The sequence below is a fragment of the Oreochromis niloticus genome, linkage group LG19 (genome assembly GCF_001858045.2).
Source record: "Oreochromis niloticus isolate F11D_XX linkage group LG19, O_niloticus_UMD_NMBU, whole genome shotgun sequence".
Lineage (NCBI taxonomy): Eukaryota > Metazoa > Chordata > Actinopteri > Cichliformes > Cichlidae > Oreochromis > Oreochromis niloticus.
Window position 1 is genome coordinate 6,279,917 of NC_031983.2, and position 17,822 is coordinate 6,297,738.

The following is a 17,822-nucleotide window of genomic DNA, read 5'->3' on the forward strand; positions in this document are numbered from 1 at the left end:
ATAAAGATGGTTTACTGTCAGATATTGTCGCAGCATTTAACTGCGCCTTTGATAAAGACGTTTCGGGTTTTTTCCACGTTATAGTTGTACAGAGTGAAATTTACCTAAAACGCGTGTGTGCGGTGATTTATGCGCACCTTTGATGACCACACTTTAAACTATTTTACAAACGCCAATTTCAAACTTGAATAAATAGCGATCCATTACGCTTTTGAAGGTTAGTATTCAAACTAAATAAGCTGCTGCATTTATAACATTTTTATTGAAAATTTCTCTCCCTAAATGTTGTAAAGTCAAATAAAACTGGCAAATTAAAGTCACTCTCTCCAAATCAGGTAATTCCAACCTCATCTGGTCAGCTTTGATTTAAGTAACAGGTCTGTGTTCACCTAATTAAAGTGACCAAAAAATGCTTAAATGTGCTGATTAATGCAGACATAAAATATGTCATTATACTGAATTAAGTTCTATTTTCGTAAGTAGGTTAACTGTATTTAGTAAAACCAATCAAAAATACGTTGCTGCTCCAACTTAACTGACTTAAATTAGTGTGTGTGGCAATCACTGGATTTTATTTAACTTAACTTGATTTAACTGGTATATTTGTAGAAGTTTTAATTTGATTTACTAAACCAGGATATGTCAACAATTTCCACACAGTGTACATAAGCAAATTCAACTTACAACACTTTAGTTTTGTGAAACAAACATTTACTACAATGAAACACAGATATCCAACCCTCTGAGTATCAATACACATTTTCCTTCTTCTTTATTTATGGTACACAACCTTTCTGACATCTCTTATTTCCCCTCTTTCATGCCAATCTTTGTTACATTCTCCATTTTTATTTTTCCCCTTTCACTGACCAACATAAAATGAAAACCTCCCATGAACACTTTGAAAGTCTGCTAAAACATATTCAGACATGATTTCCACTAGTAGTTCAATGTGTGGATCCAAAATATTCCAGTTCATTTGATGGTTGGGGACAAAAACCCTTGTCCAAGTGTTCTGCAGTTCCATTTCAAGGTTACACTAAACAGTCTTTCACTGCTCCTCTGTTTTCCTCTTCATTCAAACAGCTTGGTTTTTTAGCACTTGAGCTTTTGTTGAGAGACAGTTTCCATCCAGTTCCATCACAATGTTTTTGTGTAAACAACACAAGAAAAAAACTAAAAGGAAGAAACACAAAAGCAATGACTGAAAAGTCCACAATAACCTTTAGTAGTTTGTGCAGCTGAAAGTAGCAGTTTAAACAGTTTTAATCTTAATGTTAGGGAGATTTTGCCAAATGTATTTACTTTGTAAACAATCTCGTGAGAAAAGGTTATTAAAGAAATAATAACAGGAACAAATGCCAAAAGTCATAGCACCCAAAAAATCCCACAAAGAATTCAAAATAATAAAGAGGAATTGAGCAACAGTTGCATTCACACAATAATAATAGAGTGAATTGAATACAAAAATATATTGATGAACAGACGTTTGTTAGAAAATAAAAACAAAAAACAGACTTTTTTGTTGCACATCTCCTTCTTACCTTCAGAAGACTTTCATTAGCTGCACAATCAAATTTGAAAATTACAATTTCCAGCTCTGTGTGACTATTCATGAAAGATTTGAACCCTTTGCAAATGTTTTTTGTTGTTTGTTTTGTTTTTGTTAATAGAGTAATCAAGACAATGTAATGATAATAATAATAATAGCTGATGACCTTCTTTTTAAATCGTCAGTGAAAGGCTTGTCTTCAGTCACCTCACCAGCAGTCTACTGATCTCTGCAACGTCTGTTCAACATGATCTACATTGGTGACTTCCGAGTGCATGGACAATTAAATATGTGCATGGATAAGTGTGTCTGCGGCCAAAGTGGCCACGGTTTAACCTGTAGCGCTTCAATAACTGAGATCTTGTCACTTGTGCTTCACAGTGCACAGACACATAGTTCTCCTGGCAACCACCAAACACAGAATCCAGACCAAAAAATTGTGATTTTTCACTCTAGAGAACAAATCTCCACTGCTTTAGTGTCCACTGGTGGCATGCTTTAAACAAGTGATTCTTAACCATTGAGGGCCACAAAGAAATGTAGTTTTACACCTGTGGTCCACAAGGGCCATGGGACATCATAAGTTATTAATTGAAAACACCAGGGACTACTGCTGTCATGAAAATCAGCTTGCAGTAAGCAAAATATATGGAGAAGTACAAGTACAACCCTGACTTCCTGAAGTATGAGTTTGTCAGCGGAGGAAACGAGGCAGACCTGAGAGCCCAATATGTGGAGTGTGGACTAATCCTATCCAGCAAACCACTGAAGCCTTCGAAATTAAAATGGCATCTCGAAACCAAACATCCCACACTCGCAAGAAAGCTGGTGGAATATACTGTAAATGTGCTTTAAAAGCTAGACTTGTGGCACAGATTAAAAAAGTCTTTCACTATAGATCAGGATTTTATATGCCTGTAGCTGTACATATGTGCCGTGAGATGATTGAAGAGGCTGCTGCAAAGAAGCTACTGACCATCCTATGCTCAAACGACACCGTGAGCCACCGTATCATGGACATTGCCTTACACATACAACATGCCTCTGGAAAGAATAAAAAGTAGTCCATTTTTCTCTTTACAACTAGATGAGTCCTAGACTAGATGATCTAAGTGTGAAAACCATCAACTTCATTAAAAATAATGCTGTGAACTCCAGATGTTTTGCCAAGCTTTGTGAGGACAGGGAAGCAGATCATGTCCAGCTGCTCTGCCACAGTGAGGTGAGATGGCTTTCAAGAGGACTGGTCATAAAGCGTTTGTTTGAACTGAGCAATGAGGTCTTCTCTTTTCTCACGGAGAAAAAAAATCTCCTCTTGCACATTATTATGCCAACTCAAAGTTCACAGCTAATCTTGCCTACCTCTGTGACATTTTTTACTGCTGAACCAGCTGAGCATCTCACTTCAAGGGAGAAACAGCAACGTGTTCTATGTTGCTGACAAAGTTGAAGCTTTCAAGACGAAACTTGCTTTGTGGACTAAGAGGGCCCAGGAAAAGAGGATGGACATGGTAAACTCCCCTCAGGTGAAGGTCATCGACTCTGTCTGTCAGCACCTTTCATAACTGACAGAGAAATTCGATGAATATTTTCCTGATGATCCAGAAAAGGAAACGTGATTTTGGACCCATTTTCTGTGGATCTCACTGAAAACGATGTTGATTTGCCCTCACATCTGGAATCCCAGCTTCTGGAAGTTTCCACCAAGAGCACTTTAAAGTTGTAGTGGGGCAAAGTTGACCTGTGCTCCTTCTGGATTGGTGTCTCAAAAGAGTACCCATGTCTGACACTGAGAGCTGTGAAAATCATTCTCCCATTCACAACTACATGTAGTGAGGAACATAAGTATTTGAACACCCTGCATTGTATCTGCAATATCTGAATGGGCCCCGGGCCACTTTGTAGTGGAAAAGTTGGGGCCCGAGACAAAAAGGTTAAGAACCCCTGCTTTAAACCACTGCATCTTGCATTGCACTGGACGCAGCTGCTCAGCCATGGAAACTCAGTCCATGAAGCTCTCTGTTCTTGATCTAATCTGTTATTTGCCTCAGCTTATGCTATAACCTCGCCTTGTGATCTTATATGGCCTACCACTTCTTGGCTGTTGCTGTCATTCCCATTTGCTTCTACCACTCACAGTTGAGTTTGGAATATTTAGTAGGTAAGAAATTTCATGATTGGACTTGTTGCACAGATGGTCAACCTATCATGGTACCAAGCTGGAATTCATTGAGCTTCTTTCACAAATGTTTGTAGGAGCAGTCTGCATGCCTAGGTGCTTGGTTTTATACACCTGTGGCCATGGAAGTGATTGGAACACCTGAATTCAATGTTTTACATGGGTGAGCGAATACTTCTGGCAATATAGCATCAATGGAGGAAAAATAATTCTCCCAGTATCTACCTCCAGGGATTAAGCAGGTAAACCAATCGTATGAATTTTACGAAGATTGATTTGAAGTTGGTTCAATGTAGAATGATGGCCTTGAAATCTTCTACCAGGTCAGCATTTCTTCACCTCATACAGGAATCCCATTTTCAAATAACAACATCACAGCAAATTTAAAAACACTGGACTTTATTAAAAGAAAAATCCATCGAAGGGATGCAGTTTAGCATTTTGAGCAAAATAAAAGATTTGATAGGGAATAATGAGTGGCCATAAAGTGCAGATACAAACACTGGTTGACTTGGTGATTTTAAATGTAGTGCGAACTTAAAATAAAATAATTACATTTTAAAAGAAAAGAGCTGCACATTGAGCCAACGACACAAAACTCAGTAGATGTGCATCTGTTTTCAACTGATTAAACTTGAACCAATTAGTTTCAGTTCAGAGTGTTACTGAGATATTTAAAAAAAAATTAACACAGAAGTAAAAATAATGTGTATCCCATTAGTGCGCAACATGCGGTACTGGGGAAAAAAAATACATGACTAAAGATTGATGCTAATTTTTGTTGTTGACTGTGCAGTTATTAACATCTGTTTTCAACACCAGCAACTGTTGAATGAGAAAACTTTACACCCTGTCAATGTACAGCAATACTTCAAAGCAGGAACACACAAATGTCTCATACACAAACACTTCACTATCTTCTCTTCGAAGAACATGAAACCAAATAACAGCAACATTAATTCTCAGGTGAGTATAAAAATAACCTTTGTCACAAAGGGGTGTTGGGGTGGAGAACGTTTTTTTCACTGGAAGCGATAAAGTGGGGGGGGGGAAGTCAGACATTTCACTAAATGTTAGCCCGTTCTGTGCTCTATTAAACCATGAATTTCTTTCCTCAAGCTTGGGGAAAAAGGAAGACACGCAGATGCCTGTAAAACTGCACCAAACTGTACTTGAAGTATTACAACATTAACAGCTGACGAGCTGCTGTGCGTTTAACGGACACGTTAACTCAGATGTGAACGAAGCACACAGTTTAATTAAAGAGAACCTAAAAGTTAATTTTACTGACCATTTCCAGGGCTTTCCTCTGTACAGGAAGTTCATTTATTTGCCATCCGGTATATACGCCGCCTACAGTATGACGACCTGTTATTATTATATGCTCAAAGTTTGACAGTAAGTATCTGCCGCTGTGCTGAAGACCATGACATACACCTGAAAACGTGACTTTTTGTGTCACAATGCTCATGCTTATTACTTAATAAGTGTTTTTAAGACAAACATAATGATTTTTATACAGCTTCATCCAAAGTTCCCCAAACTACCACCCAATTTAAACTGTTTTAACAGTAAAAATTGGGCTTTTCTGGGCACTAAAGCCGCATACTAAAACAGTCTAAAGTGGCCATTTAGTTTCAACTTCTTCAGAAACTTTTTTATTTATTTTTTTGTAAATAGAGTACTTTAGCATATAAATTTGGCTGCAACGCAAATGAAAATGATAGTTTTCTTGTGCTCAACACTTTAACAATTACGTCTTTGATTAGAATACCTAAGTAACAACCTGCTAACTGAAAGACCTGTCAATTCAACATGGCTGATGGATAGCTGAGATCTGACATCCTGTTTGTTGGTCTGCACAATAATGACAAAAATAAAGATTAAAAAAATGTTTTGGGGCTTTAGAGTAATGGCAAAAAGGAATATACAAGTATTACAAAAACTAGAGTCATACTTCAGCTTTAAAAATTATGCAAATACATACACAGCTTGTGCTAAAGTAGGAATATTCAGCAATATATTTTGTACAAAACTTTAATGCATGAAACTATATTTAAAGCATTTGTTTATGTCTTTGTGTGTATACTTCACTAGAATCAGTGAAAAGTTGAAGTTTTTAGACAAAAAGGCCTAAAGATGTACGACTGTGAATATTTGAAGCAGTTAATAACTGAAAAAGAAGATTTCACCTAAACTTTCAACATTTAAACGGAACTGTCACTGAAGGAAAAATCCACCATGTAATGTTACTTTCATATAAACTGGATGTAAGTCTGTGACGTTATTGGCATTTCAGGAACAACTGTGTTTGTTCAAACCTTTTCTTATTATGAGATTACCAGAAATGAAGGACAGCTGAATGCTGAAGTGCCAGTAACATCACAAAAAGCTGCTTTTCTGTCTGCGATAAAGGATTTCAGGGTGGATTTGTCCTTCAAACTACTTGTGATGACGCTCTGTGTGGAAGATCTGGGTACTGCGGACAGTTCAATGACCAAGTCCCTACTTGGTTCTGTTAAGGTCACCCTAAGTAAACCTGCAAAGACACACTTTATCACTTCTCTTGTAGCAGCATAACAAAGTTATAATGTCACCATAATTCAACCATGGAAGATGGTTTATAAAAAAGGTGCAATGCCTCATTTTGTGACATGTTTAATGTTTTAAAAAATAAAATTAAAATCTAATCAATTCTGTAAATAATTTTAAATTGGCAAAAAAACAAAACAAACCTTCTTCTTCTTGTTATATTTTTGAGTAGAAACATTAATGCTGCATGCCCTGATTTATGAATTAACACAAAAGAGGATTAAATGAAGTCAATGTAAAATAATTTCTTTAAAAAAAAATTAAAAAATAGGTCCAAGCAGCGTACTTGTGGTAAACATTATGTACAAAGTACTGGTTATAGAGGTCCATCCATCCATCCATCCATTCGCTTCCGCTGATCCTTTCCAGGGTCGCGGGGGGCGCTGGAGCCTATCCCAGCTGTCATAGGGCGAGAGGCGGGGTACACCCTGGACAGGTCGCCAGTCTGTCGCAGGGCCAACACACAGGGACAGACAACCATTCACGCTCACATTCACTCACACATTCACACCTAGTGACAATTTGGATTATCCAATTAACCTATCCCCTCAAGCTGCATGTCTTTGGACGGTGGGAGGAAGCCGGAGTACCCGGAGGGAACCCACGCAAACACGGGGAGAACATGCAAACTCCACACAGAAAGACCCCGGCCTGATGGTGGAATTGAACTCAGGACCTTCTTGCTGTGCGGCAACAGTGCTAACCACCGTGCCACCGTGCTGCCCAAGGTTATAGAGGTAATAAAAGTCATTTTTCATACAAACATTTGCAAAAATTACCATGAATAGAACTGGTATCAAGAACCAATGAGGAATCGGACAGATAAGCAGAAGAGGAAGTGGCGTTAATAATATCTAAAGGATACCAAACCCGACTGAGATGGGTGCAAAACACTTGGGTGTGTGCTGCCTGGAGCTTCAGTTCTGGTCCTCACTGGTCTCGAGCTTCGTACAGCAGTTTGGCTGCCTGTTGGAAAGAACAGGCAGAAAAAAAGAGTTTCATAGTTTCAGAAATAAAAACGCTCTTGATTTCTTATTCCTTTGTCTCAACAAGCACACTACAGACCACATTCAGCTACAGTGTTGTGTGAGATTGATGGCTTTTTCAGCCAAAAAATAAAATATAAAAACATGTTTAAAAAAAACAAAAACATAAACACTGTCCTGATGGGGACGCCACAGGACAGGTTATGATGCTACATCTACCTTTCTAAACTTTGCTCCACAGCACTACAGGGAGTGCAGAATTATTAGGCAAGTTGTATTTTTGAGGAATAATTTTTTTATTGAACAACAACCATGTTCTCAATGAACCCAAAAAACTCATTAATATCAAAGCTGAATGTTTTTGGAAGTAGTTTTTAGTTTTAGCTATTTTAGGGGGATATCTGTGTGTGCAGGTGACTATTACTGTGCATAATTATTAGGCACCTTAACAAAAAACAAATATATACCCATTTCAATTATTTATTTTTACCAGTGAAACCAATATAACATCTCCACAGTCACAAATATACATTTCTGACATTCAAAAACAAAACAAAAACAAATCAGCGACCAATATAGCCACCTTTCTTTGCAAGGACACTCAAAAGCCTGCCATCCATGGACTCTGTCAGTGTTTTGATCTGTTCACCATCAACATTGCGTGCAGCAGCAACCACAGCCTCCCAGACACTGTTCAGAGAGGTGTACTGTTTTCCCTCCTTGTAAATCTCACATTTGATGATGGACCACAGGTTCTCAATGGGGTTCAGATCAGGTGAACAAGGAGGCCATGTCATTAGTTTTTCTTCTTTTATACCCTTTCTTGCCAGCCACGCTGTGGAGTACTTGGACGCGTGTGATGGAGCATTGTCCTGCATGAAAATCATGTGTTTCTTGAAGGATGCAGACTTCTTCCTGTACCACTGCTTGAAGAAGGTGTCTTCCAGAAACTGGCAGTAGGACTGGGAGTTGAGCTTGACTCCATCCTCAACCCGAAAAGGCCCCACAAGCTCATCTTTGATGATACCAGCCCAAACCAGTACTCCACCTCCACCTTGCTGGCGTCTGAGTCGGACTGGAGCTCTCTGCCCTTTACCAATCCAGCCACGGGCCCATCCATCTGGCCCATCAAGACTCACTCTCATTTCATCAGTCCATAAAACCTTAGAAAAATCAGTCTTGAGATATTTCTTGGCCCAGTCTTGACGTTTCAGCTTGTGTGTCTTGTTCAGTGGTGGTCGTCTTTCAGCCTTTCTTACCTTGGCCATGTCTCTGAGTATTGCACACCTTGTGCTTTTGGGCACTCCAGTGATGTTGCAGCTCTGAAATATGGCCAAACTGGTGGCAAGTGGCATCTTGGCAGCTGCACGCTTGACTTTTCTCAGTTCATGGGCAGTTATTTTGCGCCTTGGTTTTTCCACACGCTTCTTGCGACCCTGTTGACTATTTTGAATGAAACGCTTGATTGTTCGATGATCACGCTTCAGAAGCTTTGCAGTTTTAAGACTGCTGCATCCCTCTGCAAGATATCTCACTATTTTTGACTTTTCTGAGCCTGTCAAGTCCTTCTTTTGACCCATTTTGCCAAAGGAAAGGAAGTTGCCTAATAATTATGCACACCTGATATAGGGTGTTGATGTCATTAGACCACACCCCTTCTCATTACAGAGATGCACATCACCTAATACGCTTAATTGGTAGTAGGCTTTCGAGCCTATACAGCTTGGAGTAAGACAACATGCATGAAGAGGATGATGTGGACAAAATACTCATTTGCCTAATAATTCTGCACTCCCTGTATGATCGGTTTTTCTTTACATACATACATAAATAATATAAATACTTGCAATAAAATTAAAAACTTCACTGGGACAATAAATGTCATACATTAAAAATCATTCCCTTCATGACTCAAATTAAACTTAGACTCATTATTTTACTTAAAATAAATGAGTAAAATATTTTTGGATGTAATGATCAAGTATTATGGCTTGCTCTATCAACAAAGTTTATACATGGAGGTGAGTGAAATTCTAGGGTATCTTTTCATGGTAAATGAACTGGCTCTTATATAGCACACACAAGTGCTTTAAACGTGTTTATACTCACAACATTCAACCATTCACACATGCAAACACTTTTTCCTACATTTAAGTGCTTTTAATCCAACAATCTCATACACAAGCAATGTGGCATCTTTGGCTATCCCCCTGTTCATGAATGAATGTGCACGACTTCCATGCAAGTGGTGTTTATTATTCTAAACATCATTAGTTAAAGCCTTGATTATACTTCACTGTGGACACACACACAGCTGGAAATCTGATGACCAAGTAGTCATTCCTGCTATATTTCCAAATCCACTTGAAGCCTGTGTAGTTGGTGCACTGTGGACCACATGGTCTGCACGGTCACCAACATGCGGGCAGGCGCTTTTTCGTAATGCACTCTCGCACTCACTGTCTGATGACCAAATGAACGTGATTCGTACAGAGTGGACCTCAGTGGACTCGCACAGTGAGGTCACTCAATAATCAAGACTTCATGTACGAAAACTAATCTTGACCTCAGCTGGGGAACGGGCAGCTCCTCCTGCTTCCTCTCCACCACATGATGATGTTCAGTGTAAAAACATGGAGGAGGCTTCCCTCCGTAGCGTCAGGTTATTTAATGTAAACCCAAGTTGTTTGACAACAGAGCGAGGTGTTTTTATACTCTTATGTTGTTCCCAGTTATATCCACACTGTATCTCCTTACTAATGAGCATGTGTAGGCTATAAGCTTGTCCTTTCCTAAAAGTTCAAACCATCCTTCAGACTCCATGTGACAGCAGAATAAAGCCCCACAAACATACACAAACAGCATGGCAGAAATATCCTACATATAAGCCTCCATCCTCACCCAGTTACAAAACACACACGCAGCATTTAACAGCAGTATTCCTCAATCCTCACCCTCCTATCTCTCCCTGCTAATCCCCTGCATCCATGCGCACACTGCCGTTACTCAGCGTCTGCTGCAGTCTGACAGCCCTGTGACTCCGTGGCTCTGTCGCATTAAACATCATCAGCTGAGCAGACGGTCGTCGCTGCGGTAACCAGCTGCTGGCAGTCGACGTCTGGGCTCTCTGTCCGGCTGCCAGCAGCCAAGCGGTTGTTTGTCTGTGTCTGCAAGTTGCTGATGTGTTTTTAGACTAGATAAAAGTCCCGTGTCAGCAAGAGCTCCAGGGACACCCACCAAGACCCCTCGAGGTTCCCACAGGGGCCCCCAGCACTTCAATTTAGAGCATGACAGGTTGATAATATCAGCTGACAGCAGCTTATTCCACACACAAAGAAAATCCAAAAGAGGAAAAAAGGAAAAAAAAAAAAATCAATTCTGGAGGACACTGGAGTCAAAGTGAATACTGCTTTTCCATTTGGGACAACTCTCACACCACCTCGGTTGAAGAGAGCATGCTCAAATGTACTAGAAACACTCTGCTTTCAGAAAGGTGAGCTTTTACGTCACTTGGTTAAGTGACAGAAAATTATCTGCTGAATGTGCAGCTCCTTAAAGCTTTACAGCACATGATGGTGACTTTAAGTTCACTGTTTAGACGTTACTGTTTAGACTCACCATCGCTGCTCTCTCAGTGGTGTTTTCACCACAACACTCAGCTGTTTTCACAGAAAACACTCTAAAAAATTCTTGCTGGGTATTACCAGCAAGTGCATAACACCAAAACAGTAACCACACATAAAAACTAGAAGTTAGGGTGCTTTCACAGCTGCGGTGTTTAGTCTTTTTAATCCCAGCTGTGGTTCTTTCTTCCACCCCTGACACATCTGGCCAATAACTGGACTGAACATCCTCACGTGGTTTGTAGTGATGCCGTTTGGTTTACTTGGAGTTTAACTGGATTTTTCTCTGTGGGAAAACAAAAAGCTACAAGTTCACAAACTCACCAACTGATTCAGACCAGAATAAACGAACTATAGCTGTGAAAACGCCTTAAAATTACTAGCAGCTGAAGAGACAGGCCTCCCCTCACCAAGAGCTGATGGCAGCCCCTCCCTGAGCCGGGTTCTGCTTGAAGTTTCTTGCTGTTAAAACTTTATCTTCCTCAATACATTTTTATGTAAAATGGCCTTTAAAACACTTCTAACCCAACATTAGCTGGATAGCTGGGATAGCTCCAGCCCCAGCCCTCTCCCACAACCTGATATTGGATAGATGAGGATTTTTAACTAAATAAAAGCAGCTTCTGTACAGAAATAACCGTCACTTACACCAAGCCTGACAAGGAACAATCACATGACCATTTGAGCACACTGAGCATGCATGTGCTGGTCTAAATAAGAAGCTGAGGTTGAGTCACACGATGCGGCACGACATATCACAGATGGATACAAGTGACTGATAAAAGCCCACACTGGTGGCTGCAAAGTCCTCAGAGTCTGCAAACAGAGGCTCACAGTTTTCCCTTAAAAGGCAAAAACCCCTAAGAGACTTGTTCTAAATGACAGTTTATTATTGTTTACAACTTTTCAAAACTTAAAGCTTTACCACGTAAAAAGCTTGACCACACACACTGCTTATTGGGACTGTCTTTTGGGGTTTTACAAACTCTCCTGGTACGTAACCCTGCTGATTGCTGGGTGTAACGAAGAAACACTATAATAGTTTCAGACTGTAAAGTAAATCGAAAGCAAGCTTCTGCTGTGGCTCAAAGTTGCATTTCCGAGAGGAGGGCTTTGAGCAAACAGCATAAAATGATTCAAAGTAAACCTCCTCTGAAAATATAAAGACTTTAATCACTCGAGTGAAGTCAAAGACACCAACGTGTTGCAACGGAGCTGCTTTCAGAGAAGTTTACGCTCGACATGAAATAAGATTAAATGAATTATTGACGTCCATGCAAAAGACCTGAAGTCGTCTCCTCCTTCAATTCTTGCCCAAGCTGCATTTTGCATGAACACACAAAAATGCAACCTCGGATCACGTGTAGAACGGTGATCCCGACACTAAAGAAGCTTCTAAATGAAGAAAACAATGTTTACAGTATACAACAATACCACATGCAATGTAAATACAAACAGAATGCATTGCATTGCAAATCTCAAACCTATATTTCGTACACAATAGAGCATACAGATGTTCCAACAACTATTTAAAGCACCTCCATACTATCACAGATGCAGGCTTTTGAACTGAGGCCTGATTTCAATTCATCTTCCATTTTCCTCAGTCCCTTTTAAGTGAACTTTGGCCCAGAGAAGGCAGCGTGTTCACATGTGGCCTCTTCTTTGCATGACAGAGCTTCAACCTGCATTTATGGTTGGCACGGGGATTTGTGTTTGTCAAAGTGTTCCTGAGACAGTCCGCTGATTTGCTTGGGAGAATTATGCGTGTTATTAAAGCAGTCCCACAAGCACACAACATCCAGTCCATCTAATACACCGATTTCTCCAGCATCTCTCAGTCTGTGTATGATATTATGTACTGCAGATGAGACATTGACAATTTTACACTAAGGAACATTATTCTGAAATTGCTCTACTATTTGTAAATGTGTAAATGTGGAGGCCCTCTGTCTCTGTAAGATGCTATTTTTTATGTCCAGTCATGTTACGGATTTGTTGCCAGTGCAAAATGCTCCAGCTCTTTCTTCGGAGTGCCTACGTTTTCAGCTTTTTGTTGTCAAGTAGTAAAGTCTCAGTTTTCTGTGTTGTATTGTGTGTTTATGAGATCTGCAGACAAACCATTATGTTTTTATTTATATTTCACACAGCATCGCAACTGCTTTTGAATTGAGGTTACACCATGCACCTTAAACTCCCGCAGGCTTTTAAGATGGAGTGTGGTGCCATCTAATGGCCACTCACCTCTCTGCAGCGTCTGAGCTCGGGATGCCTTGCCCATTCCTGAGAAGTGCCCGTCACCAAAGGATGGATGTCTGGCTCCATCTGAAGGACAGAAGACGTACAGAAACAGATTTTCAGCAAAACACTCAAAAAGTGTGTTTCTCTTTTTTTTTTCCTTATGTAGTCATTTAGAAACAAGAACTTTGGCGTTATTCCTGGAAAAAGATGGCCAAATTTCCTCTCTTGGCATTATTATCTTCATCGTTTGATATTTAAAAATGTATACAATGTCCCACCAAGCACAGAGTTTACTCAGACATTTATTTAACTAACATGAAAAAAATAAAGCAGAAAACTTCATGTTTCAATGTCACACATAAAGGCAGAAAACCACAATCATCTATAATCAAAGCAGCTTTTGCAGTCAATTTTTAGCTCGCTGCTGCAGCTTTAAAACAAAAAGTAAATCCTACAGTTTCATTTCTTTACACTTAAGAAGCCATCACCAGACCCTCCTATCTCAGGAAAACCAGGGCCATCACAGGTGACCCTCTGCACCCGCCCACCGCCTGTTTGACCCGCTGCCCTCTGGTCGGCGCCTCAGGTCAATCAGGTCCTACACCTCAACACTCACAAACAGCTTCTCCCCCTAGCCCATTTAGGCCCACATTTCACTCTTCATCACAAACCAAAAGTAAACACTCCGTTATAGCTTATTTTACTCCAGTGTAACCATATTTTACAAATTAAACATCACATTGTATTAAATAAGACACAAACCCAGCAATTAAGACCATAAGGTCACTGGGAAAGTTTACTGAGGACATACAGAGCGAGAGTGAACAGTAAGGCTCTTTCTCACACTTTTATTTGACCAAATTTCATGTGGAAACCACAGAGATCGCCATCTACTGGCCATGAAAAAGAATGCACTTAGGTACTGATGTCACTTTTCAGACCTTGGTAGCAAAGTCCATCTTTTTTATGTAGTCTATGCTTCTTTGATGTCAGCGGTTGAATTTGTCCAGTTTTCTTGTAGTCAGACTGCGTAAACAGTAAAATCATTAGACACAAACCCAAAGCCATCAGTATTTTATTTATACCAGCAGTGGAGCATTTTTATCCACATGATCACCTTCAACCACAAGCAGCATTTAGAATAGAGATTTCATTTGGCACTAATTGCACACTCTTTGTTACTCTTTAGTCCAAAGTGACAATGCTGCAAATTAGAGCTTTTAGAGTGCACGGTCGGAGGGGGTGGTGGTTCCCGGACCCCGCCCCATCCTCCCCACGCTCCCCACCCCCCACCAGGCGCTATCGCTCGGTAGCGAGACCGAGACGCCCGGTCCGTCCCGGTGGTCATAAGAAAAAAAGAAAAAAAAAAAAATAGAGTGCATTTTGGTCTGACATTGTTCCATGATAAATGTTATCATATTTCTTTTTAGCCAAATCAGGCAATTCTGCCTCCTGGTAAAGCTACCAGGAGGCAGAATTGCAAATACACAGGACAGCGACGAGCACCTGGGTATCCCACAGGCCCCTGGGAACCATAATAAAGATGCACAAAAGTCAGCCACAGCCTGTTTTTATGCAACTTTCCTATGCTCATTTTGGGGGGTTTTCCCCCCTGGACCCCCCATGCCTCCCCATTTAGAAAAAAATGGCTTTGTTTTCTAAAGTTAAAACTCTTTTAACTGAGTGTAATTCGTCTAAATAACCCTTATAGTGGTGTCAACTTTGCATCTTGGGACGAGAACCAGCCCACCAAAGGTTCCAGACCAGCCCTCTATACAACTTTGTAAAACTGATGCGGTTAAGTCTCAAATTTCTGTCCATCATTGCAGCTGTCACATTTTACAGTTGTTGTTTTGTTTTTTTAACCAACGAAGGCAATACATACCTGAAGTAATTACATTTTTATTGTTAATATACCATTAAATAACAGAAAAGTTCCAGTTTTTTACCCGTTTACAAGAGAATTGTTTATTTATGTTTTATTGACAACAGGTGCACGGTAAAGTTAGGGTGAAAGGTGAGTGCTGACTAGGCTGCGCCCTGTTTTACCTTTGTTAAATCGAGTAACTGAACTGAACATCTTGAGCATGTGTGTGCTGTTGGTGCCTCTAAATCACTGGCTGGTTGAACCGATCACAACTTTCAGACATGTATACAGCATGTGAGGAGGTGTCTAATCCGTAAGCAAATGATGACTCTGGGCACTTTTTCTTTTTGAGCTTGCATTTACTTCACATGTCTGTGTCTTTTGTCCCATCTCCCTCCCCTCAACCCCAACAGTCTGGGCAGGTGGCTGCCCCTACCTGAGCCTGGCTCTATCATACATTGCTTCCTGTTAAAAGGGAGTTTTTCCTTCCCACTGTCACCAAGTGTTTGCTCATACAGGGTCATCTGATTGTTGGGGGTTTCTCTTCATTATTGTAGCATCTTTACCTTACAATATAAAGCACCTTGAGACAACTGTTATGATTTCATCCTATAAAAGTAAAACTGAACTGAATTGAACTTAAAGAGCGCGGTTCTTCTTTCTGATTGGCTGACCCTGGTAAACAAAGTTTAGTAGTGTGAAGGCTGAGCTTTCAGCTCTCGGGAATTATTTGCACACATTTTGACATCCGTACAGTGGATATATAAATCGAGTACACATGTACACAATAGAAAACATAATGCCATTATTCTCATGCAAACTGTCCAATCAGTGAGTCCACTAGTCTGTCCTTCATGTATTGGTTCAGCTCAAACCCACACAGGAAAGAAATCCACAGTAGATCTACAGACAGCAGAGCAACAGGCAGCAAATGTCCCGTCTTTCTCACCTTCTGCAGAGACAAACTGTCCAACAGCCAGTGACCCTCCACCTCCCGTCTCCACAAACTCCACTTCAGACACAATGATGTTGTCCTCCAGCACAGAGCCGCAGCCCATGCATACTGCATCGCCACGTGCATGGTCAACATCAATGTCCGAACTGCCACAGTTTTTACACACCTTGGAGCTCATGGTGTCGTTCCTCAAGTCTCAAAGCCTGATGGGAAAAGATAAGGCCAGTAAATACAGGAAGTAGCGTAAGTACATAACTGGCTCCCTACATAGAAAGAGGAAAGGAGCCACCTTGCGTCTCTGTAGTCGGTATGTGTTTCTTTGTGGTCCACTGCAGTCTTTTTTTTTTTTTTTTGTACCTTTGATTATAAATGTGTGAAGTTATGCTGCCTCTCTTTTTGGGCAGTTTGCAGAATTTTATAATGACTTTGGGTCTCATCTTTGGATTGACATTCTGTTAAGAAATGTTACCAGTCATGTCACAGAGACGATGTGACTAGCACTATCTACTGTAGTGTAATAGGGATCTGGACGAGCATGTAACAAACTGGCTGTGTTTAGGCACTTCCAGGATGAGGTTTTCTTTCTTGAAATCACCACGTATAATAACTGAGGAGTCCAAGTTTGTCTGCTTCGCACACAGTATCGGATCATCAAGTGTATGCATGTTTTGAAGCTAAAACTTTTATTATATTACACTTTCAAATTCCTGGAGCTCCTCCCTGTTCAGTAATCCAAGCATGAGGTCAGCAGGGGCGCAACACAACACAGGTGGTCTCTAACTTGTGGCCCTTGGGAGGGTAATCCCTCCAATACTGGAGGCTATTGCGTGTAAAAGAGGATTGTACCCCGCTGTATCAGTACTTTTACTCGGATTACAGACGTCTATAAGGTAGTGCTTCTCCCACTGGCAGTCCATCGTGTTGGTTTCATGATGCAGCCTCCTGCAGCGGTTGTGAACAACTTGCCCGCGGCTCTCCTCCCATTAGCCGGCCAGCTACGTGGCACTGGTCAGCAGCCGCCGGCTAACTCGGGTTTTTCCAACTTTTCTAGCCTAAAAGCGAGAGCTATTCAAGACACAAGCTGGCTCACTACTCCCTGAATTGTCTCGCCTCTTTGTGTTCTTTTGATTAGATTAACTGATACTGTTGTTAGCCGACTGAGCAGCAGACTGTTCACATGGGGCTGTTTACAGCAAGGAACGAGAAGCTAGCCCAGGGCTGCTACCGGCAAACTCACTGCAACGACCACTCATGCTAACACCAACACGAAGTCATGCGTATCCGGAATAAAGAAGCGTCACGAAAGGCTACACAAACACACACATTTAATATGTGCTGACAGCATTCATACCTCTAGTCTGGTGAAGTCAGCGGCAGCATGCAGCCACGCCGGGACGAGTCTGCCTCCTCGGCTCTAGTGTTTTCGACAGACGCTGATTTGAAAGTATTTCTCATTGACTGTGGTGCTTCACTGTTTGTAACTGTGGTCTCCGGAGAGCAAACAGAAGGGTGACAACGAACAGATATTTCAGAAAAGCCGTTAACGCCTGAACAATCCTTAACACAACACACCCGACGTGAAAACATGTGCGTTTGATGCCTAGGGAACTCGGGCGAGACCAACTCTGCCGTGAGGGGTGTCACTATGTCAAGATTATATTTATTTCAAATCAAGATTGAGCAGAGGATTAGGTTTTAGAACGTTTTTGATATAAATATTGTTTAAATTGCATGTTGTGTGACGAAAGATTATCAGTAAGAGAAATAAATTTCATACAAAGAGTTTATACCAAAGATATACCGAGGTTGTTTGTATTATGGTACGTC

General features: G+C 40.7%; 1 protein-coding gene and 1 long non-coding RNA gene across 3 annotated transcripts; one reads left to right on the forward strand and one right to left on the reverse strand.

Moving 5' to 3' along the window:
• The first annotated feature begins 5,814 nt into the window (after window positions 1-5,814).
• LOC112843044 (uncharacterized) lies at window positions 5,815-7,178 on the forward strand. Its single transcript, XR_003215142.1, has 2 exons — window positions 5,815-6,638; window positions 7,052-7,178. It is a non-coding gene; the product is annotated as an uncharacterized LOC112843044 (long non-coding RNA).
• LOC109196000 (transcription factor IIIB 90 kDa subunit) lies at window positions 6,924-17,635 on the reverse strand. 2 transcript variants are annotated; one of them, XM_019348990.2, is made up of 4 exons: window positions 17,347-17,634; window positions 15,990-16,198; window positions 13,177-13,257; window positions 6,924-7,289 (listed from the first exon to the last, which is right to left on the reverse strand). In XM_019348990.2, exons 2-4 carry the CDS (start codon window positions 16,171-16,173, stop codon window positions 7,168-7,170), a joined length of 387 nt encoding a protein of 128 aa, XP_019204535.1. In that variant the 5' UTR covers window positions 16,174-16,198; window positions 17,347-17,634; the 3' UTR covers window positions 6,924-7,167. The 2 variants fall into 2 exon arrangements, with proteins under 2 accessions (XP_019204535.1, XP_019204536.1); XM_019348991.2 differs by lacking the exon at window positions 6,924-7,289 and adding an exon at window positions 11,060-11,218 and having other exon boundaries at window positions 17,347-17,635.
• Between the last annotated feature and the right edge of the window lie 187 nt (window positions 17,636-17,822).

Coding starts and splice junctions, on each gene's coding strand:
- LOC109196000 (XM_019348990.2), bottom strand. CDS start 16,173: ATGAGCTCCAAGGTGTGTAAAAACTGTGGCAGTTCGGACATTGATGTT. Junction 13,258..15,989: donor ACAGTTTGTCTCTGCAGAAG/GTGAGAAAGACG, acceptor TCTGTCCTTCAG/ATGGAGCCAGACATCCATCC. Junction 7,290..13,176: donor AGCTCAGACGCTGCAGAGAG/GTGAGTGGCCAT, acceptor TCTTTCCAACAG/GCAGCCAAACTGCTGTACGA.